The sequence below is a fragment of the Bos grunniens genome, chromosome 7 (assembly GCF_055505025.1).
Source record: "Bos grunniens cultivar Pamir isolate PY7600 chromosome 7, Bosgru_T2T1.0, whole genome shotgun sequence".
Taxonomy (NCBI): domain Eukaryota; kingdom Metazoa; phylum Chordata; class Mammalia; order Artiodactyla; family Bovidae; genus Bos; species Bos grunniens.
This window is the reverse complement of record NC_141171.1, coordinates 3,110,575-3,124,747: the sequence shown is the minus strand read 5'-3', so window position 1 is coordinate 3,124,747 and position 14,173 is coordinate 3,110,575. Positions and strand designations below refer to the sequence as shown.

At 59.5% G+C, this 14,173-nt stretch overlaps 1 protein-coding gene across 4 annotated transcripts; it reads left to right on the top strand.

Moving 5' to 3' along the window:
* The first annotated feature begins 381 nt into the window (after positions 1–381).
* On the top strand, positions 382–9,848 carry GJC2 (gap junction protein gamma 2). 4 transcript variants are annotated; one of them, XM_086408014.1, is made up of 2 exons: positions 382–503; positions 7,570–9,848. In XM_086408014.1, the coding sequence occupies exon 2, from the start codon at positions 7,588–7,590 to the stop codon at positions 8,875–8,877; it is 1,290 nt and encodes a 429-aa protein (XP_086264140.1). In that variant the 5' UTR covers positions 382–503; positions 7,570–7,587; the 3' UTR covers positions 8,878–9,848. The 4 variants fall into 4 exon arrangements, with proteins under 4 accessions (XP_086264140.1, XP_086264139.1, XP_086264137.1 ...); XM_086408013.1 differs by having other exon boundaries at positions 410–503; positions 7,544–9,848; XM_086408011.1 differs by lacking the exon at positions 382–503 and adding an exon at positions 6,153–6,408.
* The last annotated feature ends 4,325 nt before the right edge of the window (positions 9,849–14,173 follow it).

Here is a 14,173-nt window from a genome sequence, read left to right as displayed (position 1 = left end):
GGGGGCACTCGCCTGGGCCCTGGTCCACGCCCAGGCCATGTTCTGCCATGGAACCCAGACAGATGGTAGATGCAGGCTGGGAGGAGGCAGGGAGCCCGCGCAGGAACAGAAAGCCTGGGCTTCATCCCAGAGCCCGGATAGACAGTGAGGGCAGGTGAGAGCTGGGCCTGAAAGCTGGATGGCAGGCAGAGGGGTGCTACAGAGCCTCCACCCTGAGGGCCAGCGAGACGGGGCTGGGCTGCCTCCTGACCTGCTGTGTAGCTGGGAGAGGCTGCTTCCCACTCTGGGACCCGTCCAGCCCCAGGGACAATCAGGGATTCAGACCCGGGGCCACGGGGGGAACAATGGAGCCCTTGAAGGCCCTCCCCCCACATTGTGCTTGGCGGTGAGAGGTGGCCCTGGGTCGGGCCCTGGACTTAGCTGGGTGCACACTCAGGAGGGCTGTGTCCAGCTGGCCAGCAGGTGGAAAGGCTCAGAAGGACTTGTTTCCTGGCCTGGAAAAGGTAGGATGTCACCAGGAGACCATGGGTGGGGTGCCATTTAGGGCTGAGCGGCACATTCTTCACTCTGGGTCCGCAGTCCCAGGGGCCTAGGCACGACTCTGGAAACAGCCAACACCAAGAGATGACAGGTTCTGGGCCTGACCGGCCCTCCATTCTGGGGGTCTGTCCATCTCAGGTCCCCTGCCCTCAAAGGAGCCAGATGGGTGCAGTGCAACTCGAGGGCAGGAGGAGGTAGAGGCAGTCTGCCCCCACCCCCTGGAGGCTGCTAGCTAGCTGATGAGGAAGGAGGGAAGGGGAGAGCCCCAGCAGCTGGGACCCCTCAGGCTGTGTGGGGCTGGCCAGCCCCCGCCAGCTCGGCAGCTGCGGTGTGTCCAGAGGCTGGGGCCTTGGGCTCTTCAGTCCTGGGTGGAGGCTGGAGAGCCCCACCTCCTCCACATGGACAGACAGACTGGTTGGCACACCTGCCTGCTGTCCACCTTGCTCCTGGACTGGCCTTTATGTAGCCGTGGGCATCTTCCTAAACTCCCACTTGTGGGCGCCTGCTAAGGCCTGCCTCCTCAGATCTGGTTCCTGGAGGTGAGCAGAGAGCAGAGCAGACTCCTGTCCTCCAGGAGCAGGCCCTGCTGCGCCACAGATGTGAGTGAGTCGTCTGGGTCGGGGTGTGTGCAGGGTGGCTGGGCAGGACTGGGGAGTGGGACTGGGCAGGTGTCCTGACAAGGCGTAGCATGGCTGAGGCACACAGCCGGTCCTGTGGTACGCTCGGCCTTCGGGGGAGCAGGCACTAGGGCAGGGCAGGGAAAGTGACTGCCACAGACCGAGAAAGATGGCAGAGTGCGGGGTGCACTGGCTTTACTGTGGCATTCTGAGGCAGCTCCAGGGTAGACGGCTAGGAGGGGTGGACAGTGGGGCACCCCATGGGGTCTGAGGGGCGAAGCATCCTGCTCTTGGCCAGTGGTGACTGGGGAGGTCCTTGAGGGCCCTGAGCTCAGGCAGGGGTCCTGCTTCAGCCTCCCGCCCTTGTTCCTCTTGACACCTTCCTCTGCCAGAGCCCAGCGTTCTGCGGCCTGGGCTCCCCTGAGGCAGGAGCAATCCCGGCCGCTCCACTGTGACTCACTCCCCAGGCTTGGCCCCACCACACCCTCCACCCTGCAGGAAGCCCCTCACTTCCCAGGTTCAGGCTAGAATGGAACAGGTGGCCCTGGTTCCTCAGCAGACTCAGTGCTGTGGCAGAGCTCCATTGCTTCCGAGCATGTAGTGGGGAAGCCTCACTTCCCAGAGGAAAGCCACTGCTGGGGGTGGGGGGGAGGGGGGTACAAGGCAGAAGGCGGCGTGCATGCGTGTGTGTGTGTGTGAAAGTGAGAATGAAGGATGGGTGTGCAGATGCTTGTGTAAGTGTGTATCCATATGTGAGAGGAGGGACTACAGAGCTGGTCAGCTCTGGGCTGGGCAGGAGCAGGTCAGGTAATCATCCCTCAGGACCCATGAGGATATGGGTTTTGTTCGGAGAGCCCTGGGCTTCCTGGGACCCCACCTTGGGGTGCCTGCAGGAAGGGAAACGGGTAGGCGGCTGGGAGGGGAACCTGGTCACTAACCGGTGTCTACATGGTGTGGGAGGCTGTGGTGTTCCCTGGAGTTGCTGGGGGCAGGTGAAGGTAGAGGAGCCCCAGGCCTGGGTTCTGGGCACCTGAGGTGGGGGAGGTACACACCTCTCACTGGCCGGGGGTCCAGGTAGGACATGACAGGCGTCTAGGGCAGGGGCCCGGAGTGGGCAGGAATGTGGAGGACCACCCACAGAAGCATCACAAAGCTGACAAGGGGAGATCTGAGCATCTAGGGCCCTGCTGTGGGGAGAGCAGTCTTGGGGGCTTGGCGTCAGTGGAGGCAGGGAGAAATTCCTCTGGGCATGCAGTGTTTGGGCCTGAGCAGTGGGCGGTGCTGCAGCCTCACTCAGAACTGTCCCTGACAGGGTACTTGGATGGGTGGGTGGGCACGCAGCAGGAGGGAGACCCTAGCCTTGGAGGCCCGTAGAGGTGGGGTTTCCGGAACAGGCCCTGGTCCTTTATAAAGACCGCAGTCTCCTGGGGTTGAGTCCACCTTGGGCTCCTTGAAGGTGCTCATATGTCAAGGAGGGACCACCCAGTGTCCGCTGCACCCAGGAGTCCTCAGGAAGGGGAAGAGGCTACCTGAGGTGCTGCGATTCCCAGGGAAGCGTTCCACCAGTCCTCTTGGTGAGCTGAGCACTCTGGAGTGGGGAGCAGGCCAGCAGCCCCACTGCAGGCAGAGGAAGCCCGCCCACAGCACGAGGGGGCACGTGGAGGAAGCTAGGCTGGGGTGGGAAGGAAGGGGCTGGGCAGGCCGGGCCTCACTGTACTGCAGGAGGCAGCCCTGGGCACCTCTGGGTCCCAGTCTCTGACCAGCCCCTCAGGGCCTTCGTTCATATCCAGGGGTGGAAGGAGCTTGAAGGGGAGAGTGCCCAGCTGCCCACCTCTGCAGAAGCCACTCTGCTGGTGCCAGAACCAGGGCTAGAGGGCCCAGCTCACCCCAGCACAGGTCATCCTGATGCCCCTGGAGCCCAGAGTGTGCGCCTCCCACCCTCCTCCCAATAGGGTGCCTCCTCGGGCAGCTCTGGGTGAAGGTGATGCCAGCTCCCTTCACGGGGAGCCCCAGCATGTGCCCTGCTCACTGGCCAGTCCCCCCTCCCTCCCCAGCTCCACCCTCCGCTGAGCACTCCCAGGCCTGCCCCTTCCCAGGCCTTGACCCCAGGTACACCTGGCCCTCTGTCCTGTGTCCCACTGAGTAGCCGCTACCCACACTTGCTGTAACATGTAGCTCTGGGGGGGATTCCCTTTGAACAGATGCCAGAGGGCCCAACAAATGCCAAGAACTTGTTCCCTGAGGGGCCAGCACCCCCTCATACACCTTCCTCTCCTGCTGGCCCAGCCAGGGCCAAGCCCCCACTGGCTGCCTCCTCCCGTTAGCACCAGACATCTGTGGGCCTGGCCTGTGCCTCCCACTTCTCCAGCTCTGTGTTGGGGTCCTTGTACCCCATAGCCCCAGGACTGGTCACTAGTGAAAGTCCCCGCTGTGTATGTGAAGCCTCCAGACACACAGAAATGTGTTCCAGATGGGAAAATATAGGGAGAAGGAGCTTGTCGTGAGGGGTAGGAAGCCACTTTAAATAAGGTTTCTTATTTCACAACACCTGTGGTTTACAGAGAAACTATGAAGAGGCCAGGGAGACTTCTCATTTGCCCCCGAGCCCAGTTCCCCTGTGGCATGCTTGTCAGAATCGGTGCACCAATATTGAATCGTTGCCATTAACCAAAGGTGCCTCCCTTTCCACCCGTGTACTTTGCTCTCCTGAGGGCCCCTGACCAGTGACTGTCCTCATGGCTCCTTGACCCCTCTTGTGGGGGACTTCCTCAGACTTCCTTAGTTTCTGGTGCCCTTGGGATTTTGAAGGTCAGGTAGTTTATAAAGCCCCTCCTGGAACTTGTTTCAATATATCTCATGATTGCCTCTGGCGAGGGTTTGGGAAGAAGGCCTCGGGGGCAGCAGGCCCTGTGCTCTCAACGCGGCTTCTCACTTTGGGTGGGGATGTCTGTCACAGCCTGCTGTCTGTCAGGCACCCTCCTTTCCTCCGAGCTGTGCTGTCTGGAGGAACACCCTCCTGGAGGTCACAGAGGCAGCATGAATATTTAGAGTTCCCTTCTCCCCCATTTAGTTAGTTATTGTATCGTTTGTATCAGTGGGGACTCATATTTTTTACCTTGGGCTATAATCTGTAAACCGATCGATAATAGTACTTTACTTTATTGGCCTAATTGATCTGGTTTCAGACACTGGGATCTACTTCCCTCAGCTCCCATGTTGTGTCCCTTTGACTCACCTCCATGTGTGTGTGTGTGTGTGTGTGTGTGTGTGTGTTAGCACTTCCTTCCTCTGACACCAAGAGATGCTTCAGGCTCGTTTCCTGCTGCTGCCCTGCAACCAGCTGTTTCTTCACTAGCCCAGTTTCCTTTATTGGAGAGTGGGACCAAGGTGTGTTCAGCGCTGTGGGGTGTTTTTCCATGTAGGCTTGACAGGCATGGTGTATATGCAAGTGCCTCTTCTTGTCCATACTGAGCTGAAGGTGAGTTCAGACCCACATAGCCAATGCTAAGCCATGATCATATGGAACATTCCAGCCCTCTCCTGTCACTTGTCTGTAACCCCCACACAGTGAGAAGCCAGGCCTGCTCCCCATTCGCCCGGGGTTCAGTCCAAGTGCGCAGGAGCACAGAGCGCCCGGCAGGGTACTGGGCTGGCCTCGCAGGAAGTCGGGTGGAGGGACTGGATGAGGGGCAGGGCTGTGGGCGGGGCGTGGGCATGGACAGGATGGGTACTATCAGAAGCCTGGGGAGAGCGGGGCTTCCGCGTTGTGGGGAGCGAAAGGGGGTTGCTGGTGCCCTGGGGCCAGGTCGCTTGGCATTTTCCTCCAAAGTCGGGAGGAGTCGCAGGAGCACAGGTCGATGGGCTCCTGAAGGTGCCAAGCGGAGGCGAGGTAGGCCCAAGGGGCTGCAGGGCGTCTCTCCTGATGAAGCAGATGGAGTGCAGGGCAGAGAGCTGTCCAATATAAGCCCACGTGGGACGGAAGCCAATTTGGAGGGAAATTTTGGGGTCTGGTCTTCTGGGATTTGTTGTGCCTACTGGCATCCATCTGCCTATGTGGAGGTGGCAGCTGGCACTAGAAGTCTAGATTCGGGAGACCCCCAGTGCATGGCACTTAAGATGGTGCCCAGAGCTGGTCAGCATCAGCCCCCTGATCACAGAAAGATCCTGCTGTGACTGCGTGTGTGACACAGGCCCTGTACACACATGCACACAGGCATGGGCCCCTGGATCTAAAGAGCCAGAACCTCCGCCACACACCCAGAGCTTGCCTGAGCTTCCCCACTGGCACTGGGGGAAGGTGGGAGGTTTCCTCCCACAAGGCTTGCACCCTCTTTTCTCCACATGACTCGTCTCTGGGGAGGCTCTAACTGCACCTGGGTCAGCCCCCCAGGGCAAAGTGCCATCCTTCACACCCCAGGGCACGGTCACCCAGTGCCATGCTAGAGCTGGTCTCAAGAACAATCCCCCCGCCACCTGGTAGGTGTCTCCTGGCATTACTCATGGGCCTTGTGGGAGCATTTACACCACAGAAGTCGGTGAACACTACACCACGGCTCTCCCACCAAGAGCCAGTTGTTAAATACCACACACTGAGGGTCGGGATTGTCCTGGCACCATCACCTTCCCTCCTGTTTCTCCACTGGCATCCATCTTGGAGAGGAGAAAAGTCGGGACTGCTCTGTCATCCCTTTTCTGGGTTCCTGCACAGTGGGGCTGTGGGCCCCAGCCTCCCGTGATGTGGGACTGTCGAGGTCAGGGATGGGTTCAGGTCCTGAAAGAGGGCTGAGGTTCAAGCTGAGGCAGAATGTCCAGCTGAGTTCACCACGACCTTCATGAGGCACATTCCTCCTTGAGGCACAGGTATATCACACATGGCCTGGAGGGCTGGGCATGTGCCAATCTGTGTACCTGTGAATGTGTGCCTGCACACAAGTGCATTGCACATATGACTGTGTGTATACATATGTGTGCACTTGTATACTTGTGAGTGTTTGCATGTGTGTGGCTCTGAGAGGGGCGTTGCACACAGATGTAAGGAAATAGGGTCACTTCCCCAGGAATCCCGGCTGCCCCCTCTTCCTGCCCCCACCCCTTGCTCCGGGAGAGGACCCAGCTCAATAAAGAGGGCCGGGAGCCCTGAATGCCCCTGCTGTTCCATTCCACACCTGCCCACACTGCTTCCCAGGCCTGTTCGAGAAAGAGGGGACCAAAAGCATCAGAGGTCTTCAGCCCCCAAACTGCACAGGAGCAGGTACTGGTGTGAAGGAAGGAGGGTGGGTGTTAGGAGGCTTCAGCCCCCTCCCAGAGGCACAGGGCTACCAGAGTGCGCGCTCCTGCCCACTGAGCCCCTTCTAGGCACAGTCCCCCTCAGAGGTAGCTGATCTAAGAGGAGCACTGGTCCAGGGCCTGGCCAGTGGCCACAGGGCTGTCTGAGTGTCTCAGGTGCCCGAGTGTAGTTGTGCGTGTGCTTCATGCTGTTTGAGGGCCTTGCCGCACATGGCGCCACCTTGAACAGACACCTGGGCTTACCTCCGCCCTCAGCCGGGCTGTGCAGAGGACATGGGAGTGCTGCCATAGGAGGGAGTCGCAGCCTGGAGGGTGGGCACCAGTCCCTGGCACAGCTGAACCGGTGGGGGTGGGGGAGCATGGCCATGATCCCGAGTGAACATCCTCTTTAGGATGTGGAGGGAGCTGGGAGGGGGTGCTGTTGGGAGATCTGGAACTGAGGGGGCTGGAGGCTGACAGAGCCACTGGGTCTGGAGGTGGATGGGATCAGGGTGTGATGGGGAAGCAGTAGGGCACTGGAGGCTGAGGGAGGCCCACTGGGACTCGGGGCCTGGGGAACTGTGGGCTGATGGGGACTGGAGTGGCTGCAGAGTGAAGGCCAGGCAGACAGGGCTCAGGTGGGCCCCTGGCACGCTGGAAACGACTCCAGAAACCGGGGTGCTGCAAGGTGGGAGCAGGCATCTGAGCGGAGGCTGCTCTGCTTTCTGGTTGCCCCTATAGAGGCAGCTCACCTGATGGACTCCCTATTGCTCTCAGGGCCTGGGGTGGGGTCCCCACAGGCTGGGGGACGAGCATGTCTTGCCCAGGGCCCTGCTTTGCTGCAGGGTAGGGGAAGGTGGGAGGGACTGGCCTTGTTCCAGGCCACAGAGACCTGGGGCCAGGTCTTGGGGCAGCCAGGGCATGTGCTCAGCAAGGTGGCCCAGCGTCTGTCCTTGTAGACTCTGTCCTCTGGCTGCAGAGGCCCCAGCCTCTCCCTGTATCCATCCTAAGGCAGGGTCAGGACTTGGGGTGAGAGTGGTACCCCTGGAGGGGCTCTGGTGCCACTGTCCATCCCCCCCACCCCACCCCATCAGCCCTTGCCCCCATTGTCCTTGCCCAAGGTTGAGCTCCTGCTGGTGACCTGCAGGTCGTATCCCCTGCCCCTATGACCAACATGAGCTGGAGTTTCCTGACGCGGCTGCTGGAAGAGATCCACAACCACTCCACGTTCGTGGGCAAGGTGTGGCTCACGGTGCTGGTGGTCTTCCGCATCGTGCTCACCGCTGTGGGCGGCGAGTCCATCTACTCCGATGAGCAGACCAAGTTCACGTGCAACACGCGGCAGCCAGGCTGTGACAACGTCTGCTACGACGCCTTCGCACCCCTGTCCCACGTGCGCTTCTGGGTCTTCCAGATTGTGGTCATCTCCACGCCCTCTGTCATGTACCTGGGCTACGCTGTGCACCGCCTGGCCCGCGCCTCCCAGGATGAGCGCCGTCGCGCCTCTCGCCGCCGCCCCAGCCGCCGCGCGCCCCGCGCACCCCTGCCGTTGCCCCCACCGCCCCACCCGGGCTGGCCCGAGCCCGCCGACCTGGGCGAGGAGGAACCCATGCTGGGCCTGGGTGAAGAGGACGAAGACCCGGGAGTGGCCGAGGGCCTGGGTGAAGATGAAGAGGCTGAGGACACGGGGGCGGCTAAGGGCGCAGGAGGGGACACAAAGGTGGCTGGGGTCCCGGGTCCTGCAGGGCAGCATGACGGGCGGCGGCGCATCCAGCGCGAGGGCCTGATGCGCGTGTACGTCGCCCAGCTGGTGGCGCGGGCCGCCTTCGAGGTGGCCTTCCTGGTGGGCCAGTACCTTCTGTATGGTTTCGAGGTGCGGCCCTTCTTCGCGTGTAGCCGCCAGCCCTGTCCCCACGTGGTTGACTGCTTCGTGTCACGGCCCACCGAGAAGACGGTCTTCCTGCTGGTCATGTACGTGGTCAGCTGCCTCTGTCTGCTGCTCAACCTCTGTGAGATGGCGCACCTGGGCCTCGGCAACGCGCAAGACGCCGTGCGCGGCCGACGCCCACTGCCCACCTCCCCCGGCCCCATGCCGCGGCCGCCTCCCTGCGCTCTGCCCGCTGCGCCTTCAGGCCTGGCCTGCCCGCCTGATTATAGCCTGGTGGTTCGCACAGCTGAGCGTGCACGCGCCCAGGACCAGGACCTGGCCAGCCTGGCCCTGCAGGCGCTGCAGGACCGGCGGGCACTTGGGGACCTCGACAGTCCAGCCGGCCCGGGCCTCCCAGCGAACGCCAGGGCCCCCCCAAAGCCTGGTGCCCCTGCGTCGGGGTCAGGCAGTGCCACATCAGGGGGCACTGTGGGGGGTCAGGTTCGGCAGGGGATCAAACCCAGGATGGGCTCAGAGAAGGGCAGCGGGAGCAGCAGCAGGGAGGGTAAGACCACCGTGTGGATCTGAGGCCTCGCCTCGGCTGCTCTGCATCTTCCCTCCTCCCCAGGGCGGAGGCAGGGGGCTCTGGGGGAAGTCTAGGGGCTGGACACCACCTAAGGCGCAGAGCACAACCTGCCCCCTCTTCCTCAGCTGGCTGCTCACCCCCTCCGGAGGGGGTACAGGGCACCAACCTTCTCTGCATCACCACCCCTCCCTGCCTGAGCCCTGTCTTCCTCCAGGGTAGGGTGGGCAGCCTGGGAACCAAGAAGGGTCCCCACTTCTGACCCATAAGCCCTGATGGGAGATAGGACTGTGGCTGGGGCACTGCCCCCCTCCCAGAGCCACCCAGCTGGCCCCCTCAGGACAAGGGGGTCCTCCAGGCAGGAGTTCTACCCATCCTGCCCTGTTTCCCTGAAGAAGCCCGTGTGTGACTGCCCAGGGGTGCCTGGCCTGGGTGTTGAGGGGTTTTGTGCTTATCCCCACTCCTTTCCTAGCACCCGCACTCTTCTAGTCCATGTTCTGGTTCTTGCAAAGCTAGAGGCAATGCCAGGTCTTCCTGGTGTAGAAGGAAAAACAGTGAGCACAGTGGTGGGGGCTGCACCCAGTGCTGGGCGGCACCACTTCATGCCTCACCCCCACCAGGTCCCAAGCGTGAGCTGCCTCGAGTGCGGCTGGGACTGCGCCCTGCTTCCTGTTTCCACCCAGACAGGTCTGGGGCTAAGGCCTTGGGTGGGCTAGGGTGGGTGGGATCATGCCCTCTCCAGCTCTGTGCTGACCTGGCGTGGCCCCTTCCTTGGGCACATACTTGAAACTCTGAAAAGACACTGGCCTCCCTTGCCACTCAGACCAACAGGGTGGTGGTCAGGGGCTATGACTTTGGCCACGCTGAGGGAAGGGACTCTGAAGCTCCTGCCACAGCCTCTTCCCTCCAGCCCCCTCTCCAACTCAGACACAGCCTCCAAACAAAGGGAGTGAAATAAAACTAACTTTTGTTTACAGCCTCGTGTGCATGTGTGTGTGTGCTTGTATGCATGTGGGGTATGGTGTGAGCACGAGTCTGAGTACACACACATGCCTGTGTGTGCGTGTCCACCACTGGCCTCTGGGGACACACGGCTCAACTCTAGGATGACTGGGAGAGGAAGCCACTCTTCAGGGGCCATCCAGGGAGCAAGGCCCAGGCTGAGCCCCTGTAGCCCCCTGGAACACTCGGGTACCACTCTGTACCAGGCAATAGGCTTGGCCCAAAGGAGAGGGATGCGGCTGGAGGAGAACAAAGAACAGCCAGGCATGCATGCTTAGAGCCCAAGGTGGTAGCGCAGAGAACAGAGGGGCGGTCCTATCTCTGGCCCTGGCATTATCCAGATGCTGGCCAAAGCCTGCAGTGTCAGCTTTTGTGGAGAGCAACGGTGAGCACAATAGGGAAAACAGCTGCTGCCAGCAAGGAGCCACCTTGGTCTAGACTTCAGGGACCCCTGCTGTCTCTCAGACTCCCTCCAGCCCACGGCAGACCCTGAGGGGTTCTCTCAGGCTGCAGACCCTCTCTGAGGTCCCAGGGCCAATCTCCAAGCCCAGATGAACCCCAACCTAGCCTGCCTCTGGTCAGATGCCAAATGCAGACTGAGTCTCTTTCCCTTGTGGGGTCTGACTGGCTGGTCCGAGGTGCCAAGTGAGCCTTGGCCCCAGGTAAGCCACACCCCCATGAAGTCCCAGATGTCAGTGCTGGAAGCAGAGCCTCAGAGGGAAAATGAATCTAGATCCAGAGCAGGGATTCACCATTTTCCGCAGGCCCCCTAGCCAGGTGTGAAGCTCAGCACAGCCCCCCAGCACGTGGGAGCCTAGGGCCTGTGCAGACACTGCCCCCTTCTTTTACCACAGTTTTGGTATCAGTCCACAATTCCCCCTATGCCGTGTAGCCTGTCCAGTGTCCAGCATCTCAGTCCTCCCCCTCCTAACTGGTTCAAAGATGCAGTTTGAGGCTTTTGGGTCCCAGGAGGAGGGCTCTGCCCAGGGACTGCTAGGGAAGTCTGTGCTGCATGTCTGTGACATGGAAGTTGGGTGGGGTCAGCTTGTGAGTCTGTGTGTGCAGTGGGTTGGTCCAACACCAGTCTAGATGTTGGGGTGAAGGTGTGTTTTTAGATGGAATTAACATCAACCATCTGGGGACTTTGATTAAGCAGACCCTTCTCCCTAGTATGGGTGGCCCTCATCCAATCTTTGCTCCCTTAAGGGCAAAGGCAGGCTCCCAAAGAAGTGATTCAGCCTGCAGACTGCCAGTGAGGATCACGTTCATGTGTCAGTTTGACTGGGTTCTGGGGGTGCCCAGAACAAGCATGATCCCGGGTGTGTCTATGAGGGTGATTCTGGATCTGCACAGAGTTAAAGCAGATGGGCCTCAGGGAGGGTGGGCCTTGTCCAGTCAGGTGAAGGCCGGAGAGGAACAACAAGGAGAGTCAGAGAGAACTCCTGCCTGACGGCTTGAGCTAGCACACTGGTCGCCTGTCTTCAGACTCAGATTCGGGCTGGGTCCACACCACGGGCTCTCCTGAGTCTCCAGCTTGTAGATGGCAGATTTGGGGACTCCTTGGCCTCCACAGTTGGGTGAGCCAATTCCTTATAATCTCTTCCTCTTCCTCTGTGTATATTGAATTGGTTCTGTCTCTCTGGAGAACCTCAACTAATACACAGCCCATCAGCCACAGGTTATCAAGAGCATACCAGCTGTGAGGAAAGCTAAAGATGGAGGCGCTACTCTAGAAAGTATCTCAGTCAGCTCGGTCTGTGTAATACCATAGACTGGGTTCTCAGACAACAGACATTTCTTTCTCACAGTACTGAAAACTGGAAGCCCGAGACCAAGGTGTCAGTACCCGAGCCCTCTGCTTGGTGTGTAGACAGCGGTCTCCTCCCCGGGGCCTCACGTGGTCTCCCCTCGGTGTGTCTGCTCTCATTTTCTCTTCTTACAAGGACACTAGTCTATTGGATTAAGGTGCACCCTAGGGACCTCATTTTACCTTCACCACCTCTTTAAAGGTCCCATCTCCAAACACAGCACCATTCTGAGAATTATTATTCCTAATTTTGGGAATTAGGGTTCCAAAATGTGAAATTGGGGGGATGCAGTGCGACCTGCATTAGAAGGTAGATGTCAAACTAAAAGCTCAGTCACCACAGAAGGGATCCTAAGGCATAGGACTCCTGTCTCAGGAACTTAGGGGCTTGGGTGCACCACCGCGGTCCTGTGTGTTTTGTGAGCTTCTGATGGGGGTGACTTAGGATTTAGTCATGTCCTCCCAATTGAGGTCACTAGCCATCTCAGCGTCATACCCCAGTTTCTTGATGTTCGGGACAGTTATAACCATGATCTCATGGGTTCACTCCAGTATTTTAACAGGATGTCCATCTCCTATCTGCTGCTGCTGCTGCTAAGTCGCTTCAGTCGTGTCTGACTCTGTGTGACCCCACAGACGGCAGACCACAAGGCTCCCCCGTCCCTGGGATTCTCCAGGCAAAAACACTGGAGTGGGTGGCCATTTCCTTCTCCAATGCATGAAAGTGAAAAGTGAAAGTGAAGTCGCTCAATCATGTCCGACTCTTAGCGACCCCATGGACTGCAGCTTACCAGGCTCCTTCGTCCATGGGATTTTCCAGGCAAGTGTACTGGAGTGGGGTGCCATTGCCTTCTCCGATCTCCTATCCAGGACATAGTATTTAAGATTTTCAGAGGTGGAGCCCAACTGCTAACCTTGGCACTTAACACTCATGTAACTACTTAGAAAACAGTACCTCTCAGTGCCTGGGCAGCTGTGAGGGTGGAGAGCTGAGCAACCACTGCTCCTCGTCCCTTATCTCCTCTGCTCTGGAGCAGGCCGGTGTGTGGGGCCTTGGTCATCCCAACCCTGCTTCACTGCCTACTGGGGTCCTCAGGCTGTATGGGGCCCACCCAGGTCTGCACAGGGGCAGGGACAGGCCAGGGAGGTGGCTGGAGCAGGATCAGACAGAATGGCCTTGTCTCATTCTCATCCGTTTCCATGGCTGGAGCCAACTCACCGGCTGCTCAGGGAGCTCGTGGAGGGCTGCAGGGAAGGGGGTAACCAGAATGGGGGCAGCTTCCTTCTTCTGACTTTGGGAAGGGAGGAGGCCATGAGCAGAGAATAACAGGAAACAACCCTGGCTGGCACCAGCTGGGAAACAGGGTCTGGGACCCCCAGGGCTGCTTATTTTTTAGCTCTTAGATCCCCACCCCTCCGGACAGCTCCAGGGCCTGTGGCCTCAGAGGGAGGAGGCTGTGCATGGGATCCAGCAGCAACCTAAGCCCCTAGCTGGACCCAGGCCAGTGAGTGGGGTTCTCTGAGGCTCCCTGAGGCTCAGTTCCGAGTTCCCTCCACCCAGACTTGTAGGCATGAGAAGCCGCAGACAGAGGACCAGAGGAGGAGCAGCCAGGCGGTGCCTATGTGCAGGTCTCCCTGCAGTCAGATTGGCCAGGCTGGTGCAGAGACCTGGGAAGGCTTCCTGGAGGGGGCCTGGAGCAGTGCTGGTTGGGAGACTAGACTGGTGGGAGGTGCCGCCTGCTCTGTTCACAGAGGCAGCCACCAGTTGAGTGTGGCTCTGGATATTTCAGTGTGGCCCATGCAGTAAGGAGCGAAGTTTCATTTGACTTCATTTGAGTTAAATTGCACTGAAGCAGTCCCCGGTGGCAGCAGCAGCTCTGCTCAACCAAGTGGGCTGAGCTTGGCACTGGATTGGGAAGGTCAGGTCAGGTTCCAGGGGGCTCGGGGTCAGTCTGCTGGCCCTTGCTGTGGGTCGTGCTGGTGAGAAGCATGTTCTCTGCTGGCGAGGGATGGGGTGATGTGAGGCTGGAGGAATGCACCCCCACCCCATGTTGTCCTCGAGTGATTTCCTCCCTGCCCTCAACAGGGTTTGCAGGGAGGTGCTAGGTCACCCTTGGAACACAGGCTCAACAGAGCATGACCTTTTCCATGCAAGGCCAGTGAAACCACATTCCAGACCTGACTGGTCACAACCAGGAAGCCAGCTGGGAGGGGATCAAGGGCCTGGGAAACCCTAGGGAGCTCCTTTATGTTAATGTGGTAATTTTTGAAAAGCCCCTAAGGATGGGGGCTGGTTGTCAGGAGAACCAACCTTGTGATTAGAGGGTTAGTGCTTTCAGCCCCACACCAACGTTTGGGGAGGTGTGAATCAATAGCCAATGGCTGATAATGTAATCACTCATCTTTCTGTAATGAAGCCTCCATAAAACCCCAAGAGGACTGGGTTCAGAGAGCTTCTTGGTTGGAGAACACACGGAGATTTAGGGAGAGTG

What these genes read in the sequence shown, in the direction of transcription:
- GJC2 (XM_086408011.1), top strand. Translation starts at nt 6,298, where the DNA reads ATGCCCCTGCTGTTCCATTCCACACCTGCCCACACTGCTTCCCAGGCC. An exon ending in CCCAAACTGCACAGGAGCAG is followed by an intron (nt 6,409 to 7,569) that starts GTACTGGTGTGA and finishes GGTGACCTGCAG; the next exon opens with GTCGTATCCCCTGCCCCTAT.